The sequence below is a fragment of the Cyanistes caeruleus genome, chromosome 5 (genome assembly GCF_971803275.1).
Source record: "Cyanistes caeruleus chromosome 5, bCyaCae1.hap1.1, whole genome shotgun sequence".
NCBI lineage: Eukaryota > Metazoa > Chordata > Aves > Passeriformes > Paridae > Cyanistes > Cyanistes caeruleus.
In genome coordinates this window covers 56,609,142-56,628,205 of record NC_141705.1, presented here as the reverse complement: position 1 = coordinate 56,628,205, position 19,064 = coordinate 56,609,142, and the positions used below count along the sequence as shown (strand labels likewise).

General features: G+C 39.4%; 1 protein-coding gene across 4 annotated transcripts in view; it reads right to left on the bottom strand.

Moving 5' to 3' along the window:
• Window positions 1-1,896: 1,896 nt before the first annotated feature.
• MAPK10 (mitogen-activated protein kinase 10) overlaps window positions 1,897-19,064 on the bottom strand; it is a 165,635-nt gene continuing 148,467 nt past the window's right edge. For all 4 annotated transcript variants that reach the window (XM_086889249.1, XM_086889248.1, XM_086889251.1 and 1 more), the window contains 3 exons: window positions 10,772-10,835; window positions 10,190-10,267; window positions 1,897-5,276 (listed from right to left, as the gene is read on the bottom strand). In XM_086889249.1, the coding sequence (XP_086745375.1) occupies window positions 5,134-5,276; window positions 10,190-10,267; window positions 10,772-10,835 (285 nt within the window). In that variant the 3' untranslated portion in view covers window positions 1,897-5,133. The remainder of the gene's footprint in view (window positions 5,277-10,189; window positions 10,268-10,771; window positions 10,836-19,064) is intronic.

Sequence of the window (19,064 nt, the reverse complement as noted above, 5' to 3'; positions counted from 1 at the left end):
ACACCCTCTCTTTCCTACACACACATATAGAAGCAAAGAAAAAGAAAAGACTAAACATAAATTGTACCACTAGCTCAGACTTTTAAAAGAAAACTAATTGGTCCCTGCAGGTTTTCTTTCATATTGCTCTCCCTAGAAGCACAGTGTTTGTTGCAAAATGCCTTTCTTGTTTGTTTGTTTGTTTTTGCATGTTTGAACTCACAAAAAAATTAAACTCTCAATAAGAATGAAGCAAGAAATATAAATAGATCTGAATGTAAATAAATAGATCTGAAACTGAAATGGTTTTTGATCCTTTGAACTACTGTGAAGCTTGCAATATATATAAGGTAACATTGGTTACTAGAAATTATTTTGCATTAAAATATTCCAATTCTATTTTACAATAGTTCCAGCATTCAAAACACTCTTTTAATAAAAAAATTTGGGACATTTTCTAAAAGTGACCCTCTCAGGCAGTTCTAAAAGTTACTATTAGCATGTTTTTCATGAGAAAATAAATTGTTGGAAAAGAAATCACAGGTGCTCACTGACAAATTTAGAATACAATCCAGATCAGTTAAATAGTACTACTTTGAGAAATTCCCTAAAGGCACCGCAAGAGGTCTAATTTCTTCTGTATTGTTATCCCAGAATTAGAAAGTAAAGCAATATATATGAAGATAAAGGAATATATATGAATCAAATTGCTTATAAATTTGGAGGAGTGACATAGTGACATGACCATCTGTCTCATGTCACTCACTGGAGGCCAATGCTGTGCAGGAACTGGTGATTTCCAGAGGAAAACCATCAGTGCGTTGGAGCTTAGAAGACCTGATCAGGCTTCCTGTAGTTTTGTTGCTTGGGTTTTTTGGAGGGTGTTTTGTGACACACTACCATACTTGCACTCCAGTTTAAGTCTCTTTTATGTAATGCAGACTTGCTATGAGTCATGGATCTATTTGTGCCATGGAATTCCAGATAGGAGGGGGGAACATCGACCACAATACAATTCCCATAAATCACAGTGAACAACTCAAATATCTGAACTCTCTGAAGATATATTGTAATGGAATATAGTCAAAACTCACAAAATACTATTGCAGCTACCAAGTCAGTCTCTGAAGACTGTTTTCAAAAATATTTTAGATTGAAAACATACATAACCTTGCATCAACTTGTAATAAATCAATGCCTCATCCTCGTTTAAACTCAGCGGTGAGAAAGAAAATTGAGGGAGGGTCTTTTAAGAGCTGTTCTGATTTCCTTTTTTTTTTTTCTTCATCCTCATACTATCCCAAAGTTCTACATCTGGAAAAAACCACAGGGATGTTTTGCAGCAACTTTCTACCATCTCAATGCAGCTAGTCCTCTGAGCAGTCACTGACAGATAATGCTCCTGCCATTTTCCTCACCCTGCTGATGCCTATATACATGACTTAGGTGAGCCACTTGAGACAGAATTTCCTTGGGTATTGAGGCACTTAGGATACCAAGAGGCTCTTAGGTATATTTTCAGAAATGCCAAGGTGTCCAGCTTCCATTCAGGATGATGTAAGTTATGCCACTTCTGGTGCAGGCTCACTGACTGCTCCTATGGTGCCTAAATACCTTGGAACATCTGTCATAGATCTTTGGCTTCCCAATTCCCTTCACTTCTGCAGTGGTGGCAATAATGCTTACAACTGCAAACCTCAGAGAATTAAGTCAAAAATGTTGCCAAAGAACTATTTTTAGTAACATGTTAAGCAGAAGTAGGTTTAAAAGATCAGTGGCAAAATTAAGTAAAGTGCCTGATTATCATTATCAAGCTGAACAAAATCTTGGAATAAAGGGGAACAGACTGTAAGAGGACAGTATCAAAACTTCTAGAATCAGAAAAAAAGAGTCGTTTCCCTTAAAACAGCCTCAGAACATCATCACTACAGTCCTTTATTCAAGAGCACATGTGCTATTGTAAGGTATCAGCTGACAGCACCTAATTCCTGGCACAAAGCAAAACAAAGGATGCTATTCCTGCTTGATGGTTGCTACTTCCATTTGAACATACAAGGACCAGAATTGTAAAGAACTAATGCTTTTCTTCATTGATGGCTTTTTTCTAGTGTCCAATGTGGACAGCTCCAAGTCTCCTTCCCCAGACAGACAGAACTTCTCATGAAGGAGACTAATTTGAGGACAAAAAGAGATGCAGTAATTCTTTCAGGCCCCATTTCAGCAAGGCACTTAAGCACATGCTGATGTCGATCACTGCTGAGCAAAGGACAAAAGCACACGCTAGTTAAATTTTTGTAAGCATCCTACAGTCTCCATGAGATGTTTGAAGAAGCACTGGTGCTCAGCAGAATCAGGGAATAAAGCTGATTATGTAACTCCTGTGTTGGGAGTCCATTCAGCACTGACCTAAGGACAACTTTTCTGGTGGCTGCTTCTCCACCCTGCACTCATGAACCCAAACAGGACTGAATTATACCATGGGACTAAGAGTACAGATTTGCCTTCCAGAGATGAAACATGGGAGGTCTATAAGTGTCTATCTACTATAAATTGTTTCTCTGCTATTTGCTGTGCCATATCTCCATATCACTGGCAATGAACTGGGATTACTCCAAGTTTCTACAATCTGCACTGGGGATATTTTTGCAGTTTTGCCTCGATGAGACTTAGTTTAGTTTCGTTTAAATAACACACCCAAATGGTGCGCACTAAGGAATGTAAAGTACTAGTTACCTGAATATTATTAATATGTATCTATGGTGAATTAAATCTGGAGGTGATATATTTAATTATTGCTAAGAAGTCACCTTTGGTGTTATTGCCTTCATACCTACAGAGCTTTGCTGTTAACCTATCAATACTTTTATGATCATTGGCTTTGGAGTGAGTTACATCACTCAATAATGACCTGATGTTTCATGGCTTAAGAGAGAATATTGCTAAATATATTTAGCAGTAGTAAATTATTGCTTTTAAAATTACTGCTCTGAGTTTTTAGAACATTAATAACCTAATTTTATTCTCAAAAAAAGTTTGATAAAAATCTACCAAAAATACAATCAGGGAAAGACCCCCACTTCCTACAGCAATTCTGATAAAATTCAGACTTATCAAGTCTGATTTTATTTTATATCCTCTAAAGTTTTATCTCACCTCCTCCCCACCCTGGAGAGAAGTTTTCTTCCCTTTCTTTCCTTTGAACAAAATCTGGCTTGATGCTAATTTTTTTTTTTTCCTACCACAGAATGGAAGGCTTGTAAGCCACCCAATGGAACAGTCCTGTTTTGGTAGAGTTTTGAATACGAAAAAATTAGTGAATTTAAAATATCCACTAACATAGTCTAAACAGTTTCTCTCTCTGTCATTTGGAAAAGCATTAGAGTAGGATTTAGCTCATTTCAGTTTACATGGCACACTTTGGTAAAAGGACAGATGACTTGGATTTTAGTTAATTCCCAACTCAGAAAATGATGACCTTGTAGTAGAAAATGCCAATTGCTCTTTTGGCTGGAAAAATATTCAATTGTTCTGAAATTCTGTGTGGAATTTTGTCATTCTCTACAAAAAACACTTACTGTTGCTGTTATTTACCGTGGGAAACCCTCTGCCTTTTTACCTGGCAAATTCAATTTGATATTCAGTCACTGTTGGGCTCTTCAAAGCTTGTCCAAACTGCCCAAGACCCCTGACTGGGACCCTTCCAGCCCAGTGTACAAGCTGATTGATAACCTTGGCTGTTAGAATACAGGAAAACTAGACCCATGCACTCTGTGGTCTTTTCCATGTAACACAGATGCTAAAACTTCCTGGGCAGTCCAATGATTTGTCATGAGGAAATGAACAGCCAAAAGCACCCAGAGAACACCTGTTCTGAGTAGCAGAACTGTCTGCAAGGGAATGATGAAAAGAAAAAACAAACTCTAAGCTGCAAACACTCGCTGAGAGGGAGTGGGCTGAAAATATCCTTTATAACCTAATCTAATAAAAATCTAGATGTAAAATGAAAACAAGTTGCTGCATGTCCTTTTGATCATAGTCAGCTCATTCCCCAACCCTGTCATACCCTCTAATTTACAAGCATACATGTATTTCAAAGTAGCGAGCCTATCTATGACCTAAGATGATAACTCACTTGACATTGACAGAAAAGGTTGATTACTGATACCTTTCTGGGCTTAGACATGCATAAAACCCCTTCATTCTTGTTCCCTGTACTTGCAAAGATACATGTGCTTCCTTCTAACCCAGTCTTATCTTGGCATATCTGCTCTAAAAATCAGAACAACAAGTCTTAACATTCACAAACTAGCATTTTTCTATGAAGCGCTGTGGCTTCTTCTTTCAATAAAACTGGTTATTATTTCAAAATATATATACAGCTCTCAGCAGAAATTTGGTGCTACATCTTCAAGTGTCTGAGGGAGCCACAGCTCTGTGTGGTTATTTACACTTCCACAAGTCCTCATACAGTATATGCAACCTCATCAATGAGCAAACAGATAGAATATGTACTGTAAGATCCCATATGTAGTTAAGCAGTTCACCTGGAATGGGCCATTTATAGTTGTGGAGCACACACTAAGTGCCTGTGCAGATGTGCAGGCACACAGCTGCATGCACTGCCAGGATTCTGTTGGCACATGTGTGTGTGTGTGTGTGTATGTGCTGCTTGTGTGTGAGGAAAAATGCATGGAGATCCCTGCCTGCCTCACTGGGCAGACGGCAGAACAGAGAGTGAAGGCAGACACACACTCTATGGTGGAGCGTGGTTACTGCACACCTTGTCATGCCAGTGTGAAAAAGACAGTTGCAGGTTGCTGGTTTTGCAGCCATTCATTTTACATCTTGTGGGGAGGGGGATAGAAAAAGGATTTTTTTCAGTTCCTTTTTTCCTTTTCCCCCCCAGTAAGCATCACTGGAAGAAGACCAAAGCAGAGCAAATATAAGTTAAATACACACTTGAGCTTAGCTGCATTACATAACTCTGTAGGAGAAGCAGGCTGAAAAGATTTTTGTTTGTTTGTTTCTTTGTTTGTTTCACTTAAATCTTTGTATTTTATTTCTCTTTCTTTTCATCTCTTAGCTCCCATAATTTTTTCCTCCTAGGTTCCATCATCCTCTGAAGAACGCTGGGTTTCGCAGGCAGGCGGCTAGTCACCTGCAACAACCGAGGGGTCCCGCAGAAGCTTCCAGGCTGCTGTCCGTGTCAGACGCCAGGGTTTGATCCGTGGACATGGATGAGATGTCGTTGACAGATGAGGATGGAGGGAGGCTCTCACTGCTGTTCACTGCTGCACCTGTGCTACGAAAACGAACACCAACGTGATTAAACCCGAAACCCCACAAGGTGTCATGCGTTAAAAAGCAAAGGGTTCTTACCTGGTGGTACACAGACCATTTCACACAGTGGGAAACCTCAGCAGAAAATGGGCCATACAAACGTTAGACATTGGACAATATTAAATATCTTACCTGGAAATTCTGTCCCTCACCAATCTGCTTTGAAAAGTTAAAGCTTATAGAGTGTTTGTCACCCCACTTCATTCTAGCCTGCTTGGAGTTCCAAAACACACAAGAGCCAGAGGCATGCCAGGATCACACAATGCGTCATCAGAACTGAAACAGACCCCACCTATTCCTCCATATTCTTCTCATAAAATTCCAGTTTCCATAGTGGCAGTCTAAAGAGTGGGTGGGATCAAATCAACCAGTGGAAATTGAAGAGTGGCTTCTTTCTCTTAGCTAAGGATTAGGTGACTAAGCCCAGGATTTCAGCTGTTGACTGCATTTTTGTACATCCAAGTTTATCTTGCGTCTCTAAAATTATGACAGTACCAGATATTACACAAAAAGAATTATTTTGACCTTATGAAATGAAGAACCTTCCTGAGATTATCATTAATGCAACTGAACATTCATCAGCCTGAATATTTTCAGAAGTTATCTGTCTGATAAATTTAGACAACCAAATGACAAATACAGAGCCATGTAAAGAATGTATTTACTGTGCACCTGTGACTGCTCAACTGCTACTGCTCATTAACCTCAGCTCAAACTAAAGTTCTCAGAGTAGCAAAAAGCTGTCTGATTGGTATTTTTTTTCCATTAAACTTTCAGGTGATGTGTTTTTTTTGCTCTTTATATCAAAATTATCACTGTCTTCAGTTTGAGAGGGATACATTAATTTGCATTAAATATTCATCACAATAAAATGCGTGACTTTGTATGATCTTGCATAGCTAGAAATTACAGGTGGCATGTGACACAGGTCTTTGTTCTGCAGATAGGTGCCATTTCATTCTTCTGTCAGAAAAATGTGCTCAGCCAACTTTTACAGATTTTCATTTCCACTTAATGGCTAGAAATGAACATCTATTGCCTAGAAAAACTACGCAACTCATATTCCTAATACAGAGATTAAAAGTTATCTCTACAGCCTAGGCAAAATATATGCTGCTATGGGCTAAAGGAATGGATTTTTGTCACTTTCCAGTTTGCAATAAAAACATTACTTTGAGTGAACAAGCCACCATACCATACCTCCAACCACTATTCTATATTACTTAGCTTTTTCTTCCCCTTATAGACATCCACTGTAATTATGCTGAAAACAGTTATAGATATGCTCACATTTAGAGATGGGAACAGCTTTCTGCTGTTCTAGTAGTACATTAAGGCATCAGAACCAAACTTAAATTAATTTACTCTCCTGATACATTTGGAAAATGAAATAGTTAATTTTGTAAGTGCTGCAAAAAGAGCAATCTTAATGAAGTCTGACTGGTGACTGCAGACAGCAATCATCCATCCTCTTTGCCAGAAAACGTGTTTTTCAAAGGGTTATTCACATGTACCTCATCATCCAGTACAATGCTGTTACTTCATGTTTACATGTTATTTAGTCACGTGGCATTTTATAAAAATACTTATCAGTCAAGACAAGTTCATTTATGTGTAGTCAAAATATGACTGAATTCATTTATATTAATGACTAAACAATATATTACCTTTCTAAATGTTTACCATGCTGGGCAGAAGCCTGCCCCATTAAGTCATGGACACTGTCCCAAGAATCAGATGGAAAGAATTCCAATAGGTTCAATCAACTTTTGATCAAACTATTCATGTGCAGCTTTCTTTGATGAATGTGCTCTCAACTTAGCTAGGCAAAATATCTGAAGAAATAGCTGCAGAAATCATACAGGTGAAGATTTTATTACAGTCTGTCTGATTCAGCATCACTGAATTCAATAAACCCTGCTGTGCTCTTCTCAGCAAGTATCAGTGCGGCCCATGAGTTTCTGGAAATTGCTTTTTTTTTGGTTATTCTTAGCTTTCAGCACAATTTCATGTGACACAACACACAGACATGATGCTGCAGCCCCAAAGCACCCAAACTCACAGAGTATCCACAAAAACAAATGAAACCTCACTAAATCTCAATGACAGAATTAAAGAGCTCAGCAGCACAAAGCAGGACTTGGGCAGTAACACTCAGAAGCCCAAACAAATCTGCCCCAGTCAGTAAGGAATGCTCCATTTGCTGTGTTCAGCACCTGCCTGGTGCTACAGCAGCTTGCTCCTGGAGGGATGTGTTCCAGGTGAGTGCAGATATGACAGCGCCGCACTCGAAAGAGAAAAAGAGCTGCATTTATGAAGTTGCAGTTATACAGGAAGCTTCTCACTGGCTGCAGGACTCAGGAAAAGTGCTGAAGGTTAGAGCAGGTGAGAAACAGCTCCTGGGATCTGTTCCTGGCTCTGCCATAGCCTTGACAGGCTTCTCTTTTAAAGCACACGTCAGCTTGTGTGCTGTAAAGGAGGGATGCCTTCCTCAGAGAGCTCCTGGGAAGAGCTATTAAATAGCCACCAGTGGACATGCCTCTGAGACTTCAGCTGTGAAGTGATACAGATTTTGAGGTATAAATCTGAATGGAGAACTGCAGCTTTTGCAGTTTCAAAAAAGCCCAGTGTCTGTCTTGGGGATCTGCTCAGCTTCTCATAAATTGTGTAAATAACAACTCTTGGTATCGAGTGTTGCAGTGTTTGGCAAGTCCATCAGTTGCTTAATTTAGAATCTGCACATGACAAAGAGGGCTGGTAAAAGTGTCCAGTAGTTCCTGGGTCATGGCACCAAAACTGTCCAAATCAGACAGCAAGTAAAAGCCAGGAAAGGAAGAATAAAAGATCCATTTTCACCTAGAAAGGGAATGCTAAAAATAAACTGCACTAAGACCTGTGCTATTTACTATATTCCATACCCAGAAAAACAATTGAAAATGTTATGTATGAAACTACAGCTGGGTAGTGAAGGCTAGGGGAGAGTGTGAGAGGAGGTTAGATAGTATGGACAGAACTGAAGTTTAATTCTGAATAATCTACAGCCTTGTATTAATTTTTTTCTTTTTTAAATTGAAAATTCTGCTGTTTGATAATAGCAGAAACACTTTTTTGGGACAGGCAGAAGTAGCCTCTGCTGGAAACAATTTTTGACACTGTCGATTTTGTTCACTGAACATAAGCATGAGGGGCAGGTACGTGAATTTCCAAGCTGATATGTTGTACTAACCAATTCTTCACAGAGCAGGAGATTGACATCCTGATACAAAGGCACTCTAAGTGGCTCTATCAATGGGCAATTATTATCCCTGGTGCTGTCAACTTCAGCAGTCTGAAGAACTCTGATCAAGTAATCAAGGAAACTAATCTCCAGCTTTCTTGCCATGATTATTGATAGAGCACTAAATCTCAGCTTTCTGAATTCTTTCCAAGAACACCAACCAATGAGTAAAGGCTCTCTTATTTTCCTTATGCTTAGAACTGGTGTTTTACCTATTTCTTCCATTATTTCATTCATCTGAAAATTTAAGGCACACAAAGTGAAGAAAAACAGGAAATCTACTGTTTAATGAAACTGCTTCATCTGAGAGCAGTTTTAAAATACCTTCTGAACTTGCTGGTGCCTAACATTCAAAAAACAGTCAAAGGGAAACAGAAGAAGAAATACTAGGTTAAAAAATGACAATTTTATGTCAGAAAATGTTGCACATAAACAATAAAAACCTTCCACACAGCAAAACCAGAATATGAAATAGATGAAGAAATCCTTGGGTAGTTAATTCCTGAAACAAGAAGCTACAGTGTTTCTTGATTATAAATCAACCTGCAACCACAAGGGAGAAAAATTTAAGAATGGGGATTTATCAGATAATTTTTAGGGCCACAGATTTCTTTTCAGTGGTGGCACTGTAGTTCGGTAAATTAAATCTGCAAGTTCTGTTCTTTGTTTGCTACTTGGCAAGAATGCAGTGGATTTCTTCCAATATATTACTTCATCCATGTCAAAATCCAGGTGCAGGGCTTGTGCTCCAGCATCACCACCCAGCACTTTATTAACTCTCTCCATTATTGCCAGGTTTCCCCTTGTCCTGTCAGATACTAGTGATACATTCTTGTTCTAACATTACTTTGTCTCAGTCAGTAAGCGAAAAATGAGAGTGCAAAAAAAGTATCTCTGAATATATGCAGAGAACACTGAGTTAAATAATTATACTTTGAGGAAAGGCACTTTTACTCGTAAATACTGCTGGAACACTGTGTTCAAAATCTGGGCACTTCAAGTTTGCCAGTGAAACTGTACCTTCACAAATATGTATTTCCGTGTACTGGCAGTAACAGTTTTCACTCCTGTGAAAAGACTGCTGGTGTGAATTTGTCACAAAAAAAATTTAGTTGTGATTTTTTTGTGACAGGACTTCAGGAGTCAGTGGTTGAAGACAACTTTCCCTTCTCACTGAAGTGTCATCAGCCAGCTATTCTAATGTGATTGGATTTCGGAGAGGATGGACTACCAGGTTAGTACCAGACACCTGCATAGGGCTGGGGTGGGGGTCAGGTGTAAAGTATTGGTGCAGTTATCCACCCATAAGCAGCATGAAAATGCCAGTGTGAGAGAAACCTCCACACTCAGAGGAATATAATCTGTAACCACTGACAATACCAGCACAACTATCTCTCAAATTGCAAGAAGACCATTTTTAACATGACACTGGGGTACAATTAATAAAGGTCAACCCATTAGAAGCACTGGATCTCATAAAAACTTATTCACTGGCCTACATAACTGCAAGTGTAGCCCAAGTGCTTCAGCAATCTCCATTCTCTCTTTGCCAGTAGAGAACACACATCAAAGCTATTCAATGGGGCTGAGTACCTGAAGGAGAAGGCTGTCCTTTTACTACGCCATTTTTAGTCTTTTCTTCAGAATTCATTACTTCTTTGTAGATGAGTTCTGGAAGAGAGAATTGTGACAGTTACTGACAGAGGCCAGTGCCTGTGATCAGGAACAAAACAACTCCTGCACCGTGCTGTAGCCCTGAGCTCCCTAAGTCTGCCCTGCCGTGTCTTCCCAAGTCTGACAGCTCTACTCACCTAAGACCTCTCTCTTCCACTCCCCTCCCCTCCTCTCATCTCCTTTTGGAGCTGAATTGAGACAAATGGGATTCAACCAGAGCAGGAGAATTGTTTAATGCTGCACTATCTAGCAGAGAAGCAGCACAACAATACAGCACCTTTTACTGTGGCTAAAATGCTGATGCATTGCTCTGCTGAACAGTATTCTGTTTTCCAGATGATATCCTCAGATTTCAGTTAAGCACTGGAATCCACATCTCCTGTGTTAACATCAGTCTATGTAGATAATGATAGCTCTCAGAACATTTTCCATATTTTTGCTATGTTTTTGCCATTTTGCCACTAAAATACCCCTTCCCATGTAATTCTAAACTGCAATTACCTTTCCATTCCTCAATTGTATGTTCCCTTTCATCCAGCTGTTTATCATATATCTGAGGAGGAGGCTGCAGGAAAGATACACAGCTGTTTAGTCAATTGTCTGTATATTGTAAATAATTAGGAGTAATTACTTAATTAGAGATAATTTCTCCTCTCCCTCTTTACAATCCATCCTGTACATGCAAAAGTATCTGAAACAAAACTGAATATTAAGAGGATTAACACTTCTGGAAGTCAACTCCTGTTGTAGAAGAAATCAACATACTTTTCTGTTCTCCTTTCTTTAAAAGGACACATAACTGCAGTTGAAATAAAACCAGGTCAACAGTGTTATTGTGCTTGTACTGAGCCCAGAACCAAATTGTTTGTACCTTGCAGAGAGGTACTGTCAGAATACCAAATACCCGTCTTGATTAATTAGTAGTAACATTAACATATTAATTTTAAAGCTGTTCTTTAGATTTGCTGCTATACAGACTTCCCAAAATAACTCAAATTTTTAACTAAGTCTCCCTGCCACAGTTTCTAATCCATATTCCAAATAACCAAAATTTCCAGTATATGTATTTTTAAGTAACTTTACTTTGGGCAGAAAGACTTGTTTATTTGTTTCTTTCTTTCTTTTAGTTGGTGGGAATGTCAGAGAACTGGCAGATCCTGGAATTTAGTGAGACAAAGGCAGCTCAAAAAAAGTTTCAGGGAGTCTGAGCACCTGCTCTCATTGGGCAACTTAGCCATGTGTTAATTGCCTCTCCTGATGTTGGCTGCCAAATACAGCAGCCAAGGAAGGCAGAAGACTCTCCCTGCTCCTTCCTTCTACTGAGAAGGTAGAAGATATCTCACATCTGAGATAAGAGTACCTAATGAAGTTGGAAAAAAGATCCACAGCACTTTCCTTGCTCATATTTATTTCCTCTGACTTCCATCTCGGGCATTTGCCGTTGTGTCCCCTTCAAAACATCTTCCTATTAAATGCGTATTTACCAAGCTGTTTTCTTGAATCACTAAGAATTTAGAATTTTTCTCTCAGGACTCCTACTCCATCTGTCCATTAAGCTGCTTGCATGCTACAAATACAGCTGAAAAAGTAATAGCTCAGTGACGTGATTAGAACTAGGATAATTATATGATAGTTGAACTGGACAAATCCACTGAAAAAAGGGAAGTTTCCCCAGAGTGATATTTGTATCAGGGCTGAAGATAAGGGAATTAGGTGAAGGCATGGATTGCCAGTCTCATACCTGAGAAGGTGCTGAGGAAACATGTCATGAATTAAAGTGAGTTCCAGGCCTCAGCAAGATTTTGTTATATCATTTTGTTATATGACATGACCCTGCAAGAGTCTCAGTCCCAGACCAATGCAGCCGTTCTCTTATTTGGCATAACAACCCTTCTCATTCCTTTCCAGTGAGTCCTGATGCCACCAAGATTGCACAACCTCTCTGGGGATTCAGTTTTCCTGCTGATGGTGCTGTCAGAGAGCTGGATGCTACAAGGGTACAGGTGATCCTCAGCGCTGACCACTGGGGTGTGGTGAGTGAGCTCCACTCCTGGGCTCCTGCTCAGACACTCAGCCAGCCGCGCAGCATGCACTTCCTACTGGGCACAGCAGAGAAAGCTGGCCAGGCCAAGAAAACTGAGGGGCTAGGAATTTACTGGAGCAGCAGGGGAGGTGCTCGGCTGAGCTGCAGCTGAACCACAGTGACAGAACCACCTCTTCCCTGCCAGGTGCAAAGGGGACAGGCAAACCAAGTTGGAGAAGAATGTCCTGAAAGTAGCTCTCTAAAAGCTTCAGGGAGAAGCCTACAAAAAGCATAGGTGAGGGTAAAATTGCTTCTACCAAGTATAAATTCTCTTTTTACACCTTCCATAGAAAAACTTTTATTTCTCACCCAGACAGAAATAAGAGAATATTCCTTCACTGCTTTAATTCCCAAACACCAGAAGAATTGCAGAATCAAAAGGTACAAGTGATCAGATGCACACACCTGTTCTCAATTCACAAAACCACAGAATCTTTGGCTTATTTCTCTTCTAATTTATTTCAGCTACATCTTAAGGTGGGGTAATTGGTTAATAAAAAATAAGAAAATCAGCAGTAATCATTGCCTAGATAATACACTCTGGAAACAAAGGTGTTTCCAGGGAGAGAGCCCAGAATAATCTCAGCCATTACTGAGCTGCTATTTTTCTATGGAGTCAAACAAAGGAGAGCAACCAAACTCTCCTTCACACACTGCAGGATGCCAGAAGCTGCACCTGCACAGCATTCTACTGCCAGTGCTTACATTGCACACTTTTTACTTGTGAGTTAGCAGAACCCACAGCTATGAAACATGGCTTGGCAGGCATGAGGGAGCCAAGGGTAACAAATATTCATCAGGACAGTAGCATGAATAAATCCCTGCTCTTCACAGAGGCAGGGTCTGGAGCCTCTGAAGCCTGTGCAGAGCATAGTTGAATGGAGCTCTGCTGAGAGGCCAGGCCAACGCTTCACACTGGGAGAAGTGAAGCTTTCCCATCAAAATTCCCTGAGTCCTCATCTTTTATTGATTCAAGGTGCAGAGATGAGCTGAGAATACTAAAAAGATTTTGAGAATTTATTTTCCCACAATTCTCATTAATTCTTATGTGAACCACAAAGCTTAATACACTGTTACCAATAGACTGTTATCCCCTCCAGGCCAACCACCCCTTTCCTCCTAACTGGTTTGTTTTGTGGCTTTTTTAAAAACCAATTTCTAAAATTAGAGGGAAGATGGGAGGTTTTTAAAGATAATATGCAAGTATTGCCACAGCCATGGAACAATCAGAGCAGCTGCCATGCCCACGTCCTCCTGGATGCTTAATTTTAGTCTTGGTGCAAAGTTTTGCCTAAAACTGATTTTGCTACCTAAATCAAACATCTTATAAAATTACTGAGTTCATAATCATTAGTATTCCATGTGGATGCAGCTACAGTGTTATAGACATTCTTATGAATCCTTCATCCTACACTTGCCAACTGAGAGTTACATAGTTTACTTTGTTTAGGTGTTTAAAAAGGGACTGGATGTGGCCCTCAGTGCCTTGGTTTAGTTGATAAGGTGGTATTAGGGTCGTAGGCTGGAGTTGATGAGGACTTTTCCAGCCTAATTGGTTCTGTGATTCTCTAAGTCTCAGAAGAAGTAGAGAGTTCAAATAGCACTTTATCAAGGCAGGGTGTGGATCAATCCTATGGGTGGCAGCATCTAGCTTCAGTTTAAGGTAGCCATTTTCTCCCCAAAACAGACTGATTTGCAAGCAGTTGCATTGGCAACAATAACAAAGAATAGAATCTATTTTTGGATGTGGAAGCAAAGGAATGAATTATATTTTTCTTGTAGATACTAAAAAAACCCCCTGTTGTTTCAAGGGGTCTTGGCTTTTCCATTTTACATATTGATTTTCAAAATATTTTTGCATCAAATGTAATATTCATTGGACATAATAAAAATTACTAAAAAAACCAACAAAAAATATCCACATGGGTCTCTTTTGGGCCAAAAAAACCCCAAACCCAAAAACAAACAAACAAACAAACCCAAAAAACAAATAAGCAAAACCAATCAAAAAACAAACTAAAAAGCAAAATACACAAAAGACACAAAATAAACAGCAGTAGACTACTGGATTTGTTAAATACCATTCTAATATCCAGAGAGGGGAAGCTTTTCACTAGAGAAAAAAGCAAAACATATGTTGAAACTGATGTATTCTCACTTTCCCAAAGCAACACAGATTGGTTTGTATGCCACTGCTAGAAAGCAAAGGGAATGGGCTGAAGCTCACACTCGAGCAAATCCTGTCATCTCTGTCCCTGCCTCTGCAGAGCTAGTGCCAGCACAGTGGAGACCTTGGGATGAGCTGTTTTTAGAAACTTGGCAGAGCAAGGCCTGAGTCTGCATCTGTTCCCAGAATTGCAGGGTCTGGGGCAGTAGCTGTGGAGTGGTACAACAAGGCAGTGATGGAATTAACAAGATAATGCAGATAAAAGAGGGACTGGAGGATGTAAAAATCAGTGGTATGAGATTAAATATTTTGTTAAAAGCTTAGATACTCATAACAAGTTAATATAAAAATTCCTTGGTGCTTTGCTACAATCTAAATTGTGTTACTGATACCATTCATATATTTATTTCTGCAGTGCAAGCCCAAGTACACCAGTGTGCTTGTCACCAGAAGTATGGCATCTCTTCATCTACAAAGTGCTTGGGATTTCACCCTGTGTTGCCAAGGGGTTCCACAGAGGGCTAGAGATGGTCTCAGCTATGGATATGGAAGAAGAGATGACTCTGGGCCCATTTGTTCCTTTGAGTTTCTGGAGAGGCTTTTGGAAAACTCCACACATAATGTGCATCAATGAAATTGTGGACTGAGCTATTTCTGAGCAGCTGGACCGCAAAGATGCCATGCAGCAGGAGTCAGGATTACTCGGGTACACACAGACGATTGAACAACTTGAAGGTACAACAAGCAAGCTGGAAAAAGATTAAGTTTGGTTCAAACAAGAAAAAGAAGAAATGCCTCTTTCTTCTCTAGCCACTCCTCCTCACTGACATTAACAAAGATTTTTGTAGAAGCTGTGTTCAGCTTCCGTAATCGATCAGCTATGAATGGATAGATGCTGTTGACTAGAGGAAATATCTGTGCTTGTGCACAAAGCAGAGCTGCACACTTCTTTTGTGAGACAACAGATGCACACCATCAATCTACAAGCAGAAAACCAAGCCCTATAACTGAGTGCTAAAAAATGTGGCAGCTCATGGAAGACTTTCTATACATCATCTCTACACACAGAGCTGAGCAAGACAAAAGAACAGCAGAAAAGAGGCACGACCTGACAGCCTTGCTTTTGTCACGTAGTGAAGGTGATACCTTCTATGAAGTGTGTTTGTCAAGGCCACAGAGCTCTCCAAAGTGCTTCTCCATCATAATGGATGCTTGGCACTCTTAGGTCAAATAATAAGAGATGGGTGATTTTTTTTGTTTTTATTTATTCTGATAAAGTATGGACCTTGAAGTTAATTTTAAAAAATTGTATTTAACACAGATAGTTTATATAGGGCTAAGACAATACAGCAGCAGTTTCTGAGTCCCTGACCTCAGTCTGAGAACCATGAACCAAGTTGTTTTCATTATCAACATTGGAAACAGCATCACATTAATAAAAGGTAAAACACAGATTGGCATGCACAGCAAAGTGAATGATAATTCACAACTCAGCCCCCTGTGGATGGTCCTTAGATGAAGAAATACTCCTGTGAAATATAAATCCTATGAAAATAAAACCAGGAATGAAAGCCGTGTGAGTTAAAGGGAATAAAACCCCACAAAATCTATCACTGCTATAAAATACTGTCAACATAGAGGAATGCCTGAAAGGAATATTTTCAATACCTGACTTTTCTGTTTCATAGAAATCTCTCTTCTAATGAGTGGCACATATCAGGTAACAAACAATAACTGCAGGTAAAGGAAAGTTCAAGACCAATTTTGAAACCAGTTAACAGAAAACATTGCATAATGATCTACAGTAAATTTTGCTACTAGATTTGTTCCCATGAAATGGATGAAATTTTCCCAAGTAGGAATCAATATGACATCATACATACATTCAAAATGTTCCCAAATGGAATCTAATATTACATGAATGGTTTCTTTGATCAATAACAAAGGAAGGACTTTACTGTGTAAAGGCAATGTGTAGGAATCCATTTTTTTCAAAATTTGATCATTTTGGGATAAAACCCAATGAGCTGCAAATAGGCATAAACATTAGGGTGGTGTAGTGTACAAAACCAACACGGGTAGATATGAAAAACTAAATACCAGATTTGAGATTTATTCACAAATCATCTCGATGAAGAGTGAGAATGTATAGCAGCTTCCAAAACAAAAGGTAGCTGCATAATTGAAAACAGTCTCAAGTACAGCATTTTCAGACTGAAAAATAGAGAAATTAATATGTCATCAAGGAGATACCAAGACTATCTACAATAAACAGAACAGTCTGCATGTAGAGGCAAGAGATATTGGAAACCTCTTCTTTCCTAGAAATAGAACAAGAGCAATTTGAGGGAGAAAAGGTACTGTGTCTGTCATTTATTCATATAATAGTCCAAATGCTGTTATATAAGTAAATATCCTAACATGAAAGTAATAAACATAGTATTTGTTCAAAAGTGGATCTGGGACAGTCTGTGACTTCCAGGAGAGTCTCGAACTGAAGAATAGAACAGAGAAGGTCTATAAGTTTCTATTCTGATTTTACAGTAGATTTCCTGCATAAGTTTAGTAAATAACATTTTTTCCCTATGACCTCTTGTTTCCCTACATTTAAATTAGGTGTGAAGACTGATAACAGATTTCAACATTTGGGAATTCCACACAGCTCCAGCCATACATTATCTGCATGTCCTCTTATTTTTTAAAAACACATATTTTAGTTGTCATTGGCTGAATACAGAAATTATCTTAACTGCAATGCTATTCAAAATAACCTCAGAACAATGGTGCATCCTCTGGAGAACCTAACACTGTGACTTTCTTATCAGAGATACTATGGCAAGCTGTGTGCTTAAAAGAACCTGGCAAACTACCTATGTTAGACATAAGAATTCCCTGCAAATCCAAAATCCACAGGTAAGCTCAAAGGCTGTGCAAGGCCTGTTTCTAGCTGTGAGTATGATGCTGTTTCAGAGCTGTTGAGGGCTTTGGCTGTGCTTTGTTTCAGGCAGAAGTTTTGTGGGAGAGCCACAGCACTGTTTGAGTAACCTCGTGTGACTGATGAATAGCCAGTCCCACATCTAATAACAGCTCATCTTCCTCTCTGTGTCACAGAATCACAGTTGGCATTTAGGGCCACCCAGAAGGGTTTAATGCTGTGACACATTGCAGGGGAAAGGGTATTGCACTCCTAGCACTTCTCATTTGTGCACAGTGTTTGCCCATTCGAATGAGACATCATGGTTTTATAGCCCCCACACAGTCTCTGAAAGACCATAAACTTATAATAGACTTGTAAAAAGGGACTGTGACTCACTAGTCTGCTTTCTAACTGTGTAGGGCTGGTTTATCTGTTTCCCTCACATTAACAATGCTGTAAATCTGAACAGACACAGAAGGTTGTTACCTGCAGGTTAAACTTTGACACCAAATTCTCTGCTTATTCCCTGAGCTGGCTTCAGTGCTCTGCATTGTCTACTCCAGCACATGCTGACATTTAATGACATTGCAACAGCTCACTTCAAAATTCCTGTCACATTAAATGCTTTCAGTTACCTGTCCTCCCATGCTTCCAAATGAAATGGACACTGCACAGCAGATGCCTGACTGCTTTTGATGAAGCCATTTACTGGGGAGAAGGAGGAATCTAACTAGACAGCAGAAGTTACCTAACTCCCCCTCCCCAGTACCATACTGGCTGAAAATGTCATCTTGTTTAGTACCTCTGTATCCAATTTCTGTTATCCCTACTGTACAGGATTACTGATAGTGGAAGGAATCCTGTCTCATGTTATACTATGGGAGGAGAGCTTAAAAAACCCCAAAAATATCTCACTACCAAATCTTTAGCTGTATGATGAAAGACTTCTGTATAAAAGTGCTTATCAAGTATTACTTGAAAAAAAGAGTGCAGTGAACATGGTTAGATGCAACACGCTGCAGGCTTCTAAATCCCAGTGGCGAAACCAGGAAAAATAGTGGGAAGTTAAGCACTATGCAAGTGACCAAGCACTAATTTTCCCATTGCTTTCTTGTCAGGCTCCCTGGTTGCACATTTGTAGGGCAGTCTGTGAAAAAGCAGGGTTGTCTCATAGAGCCTCATCATGCTGCAAATCCCACATTAACGAGCCACATGGCCATTTTTAGGCTTTGAAATGTCATTCAAATACTACTTCTTTGTTCAGTTGTTCCCTATTATAACTTGTGTGGTTTTGTTCAGTATAGTCAAATTCACAGAGTCAGATTATTAAGTGAATGAGCAAAAGCATCTACCTCTCAAACAGCTAATTTGTTGGATGTTTCAGATGTCTTCTAAGTCTCACCCCTGCTATAAATTTGTCAAGATCTAACAAAAATACTTGAGACGAGTCATTTCCCCATTTCCCATATCATGCTTAATGCATGGCATTAGGAAATATCTACTGAATCCTAACTCTTCTGCAACTCTAACAGGGCAGATATCTCAGTGGAGTACTTGCTGGAGAACACTCTTCTGAGGAAGAACAGAAAACCACCAATATCCCACAAGTATTTTTTTTAATTTTTTT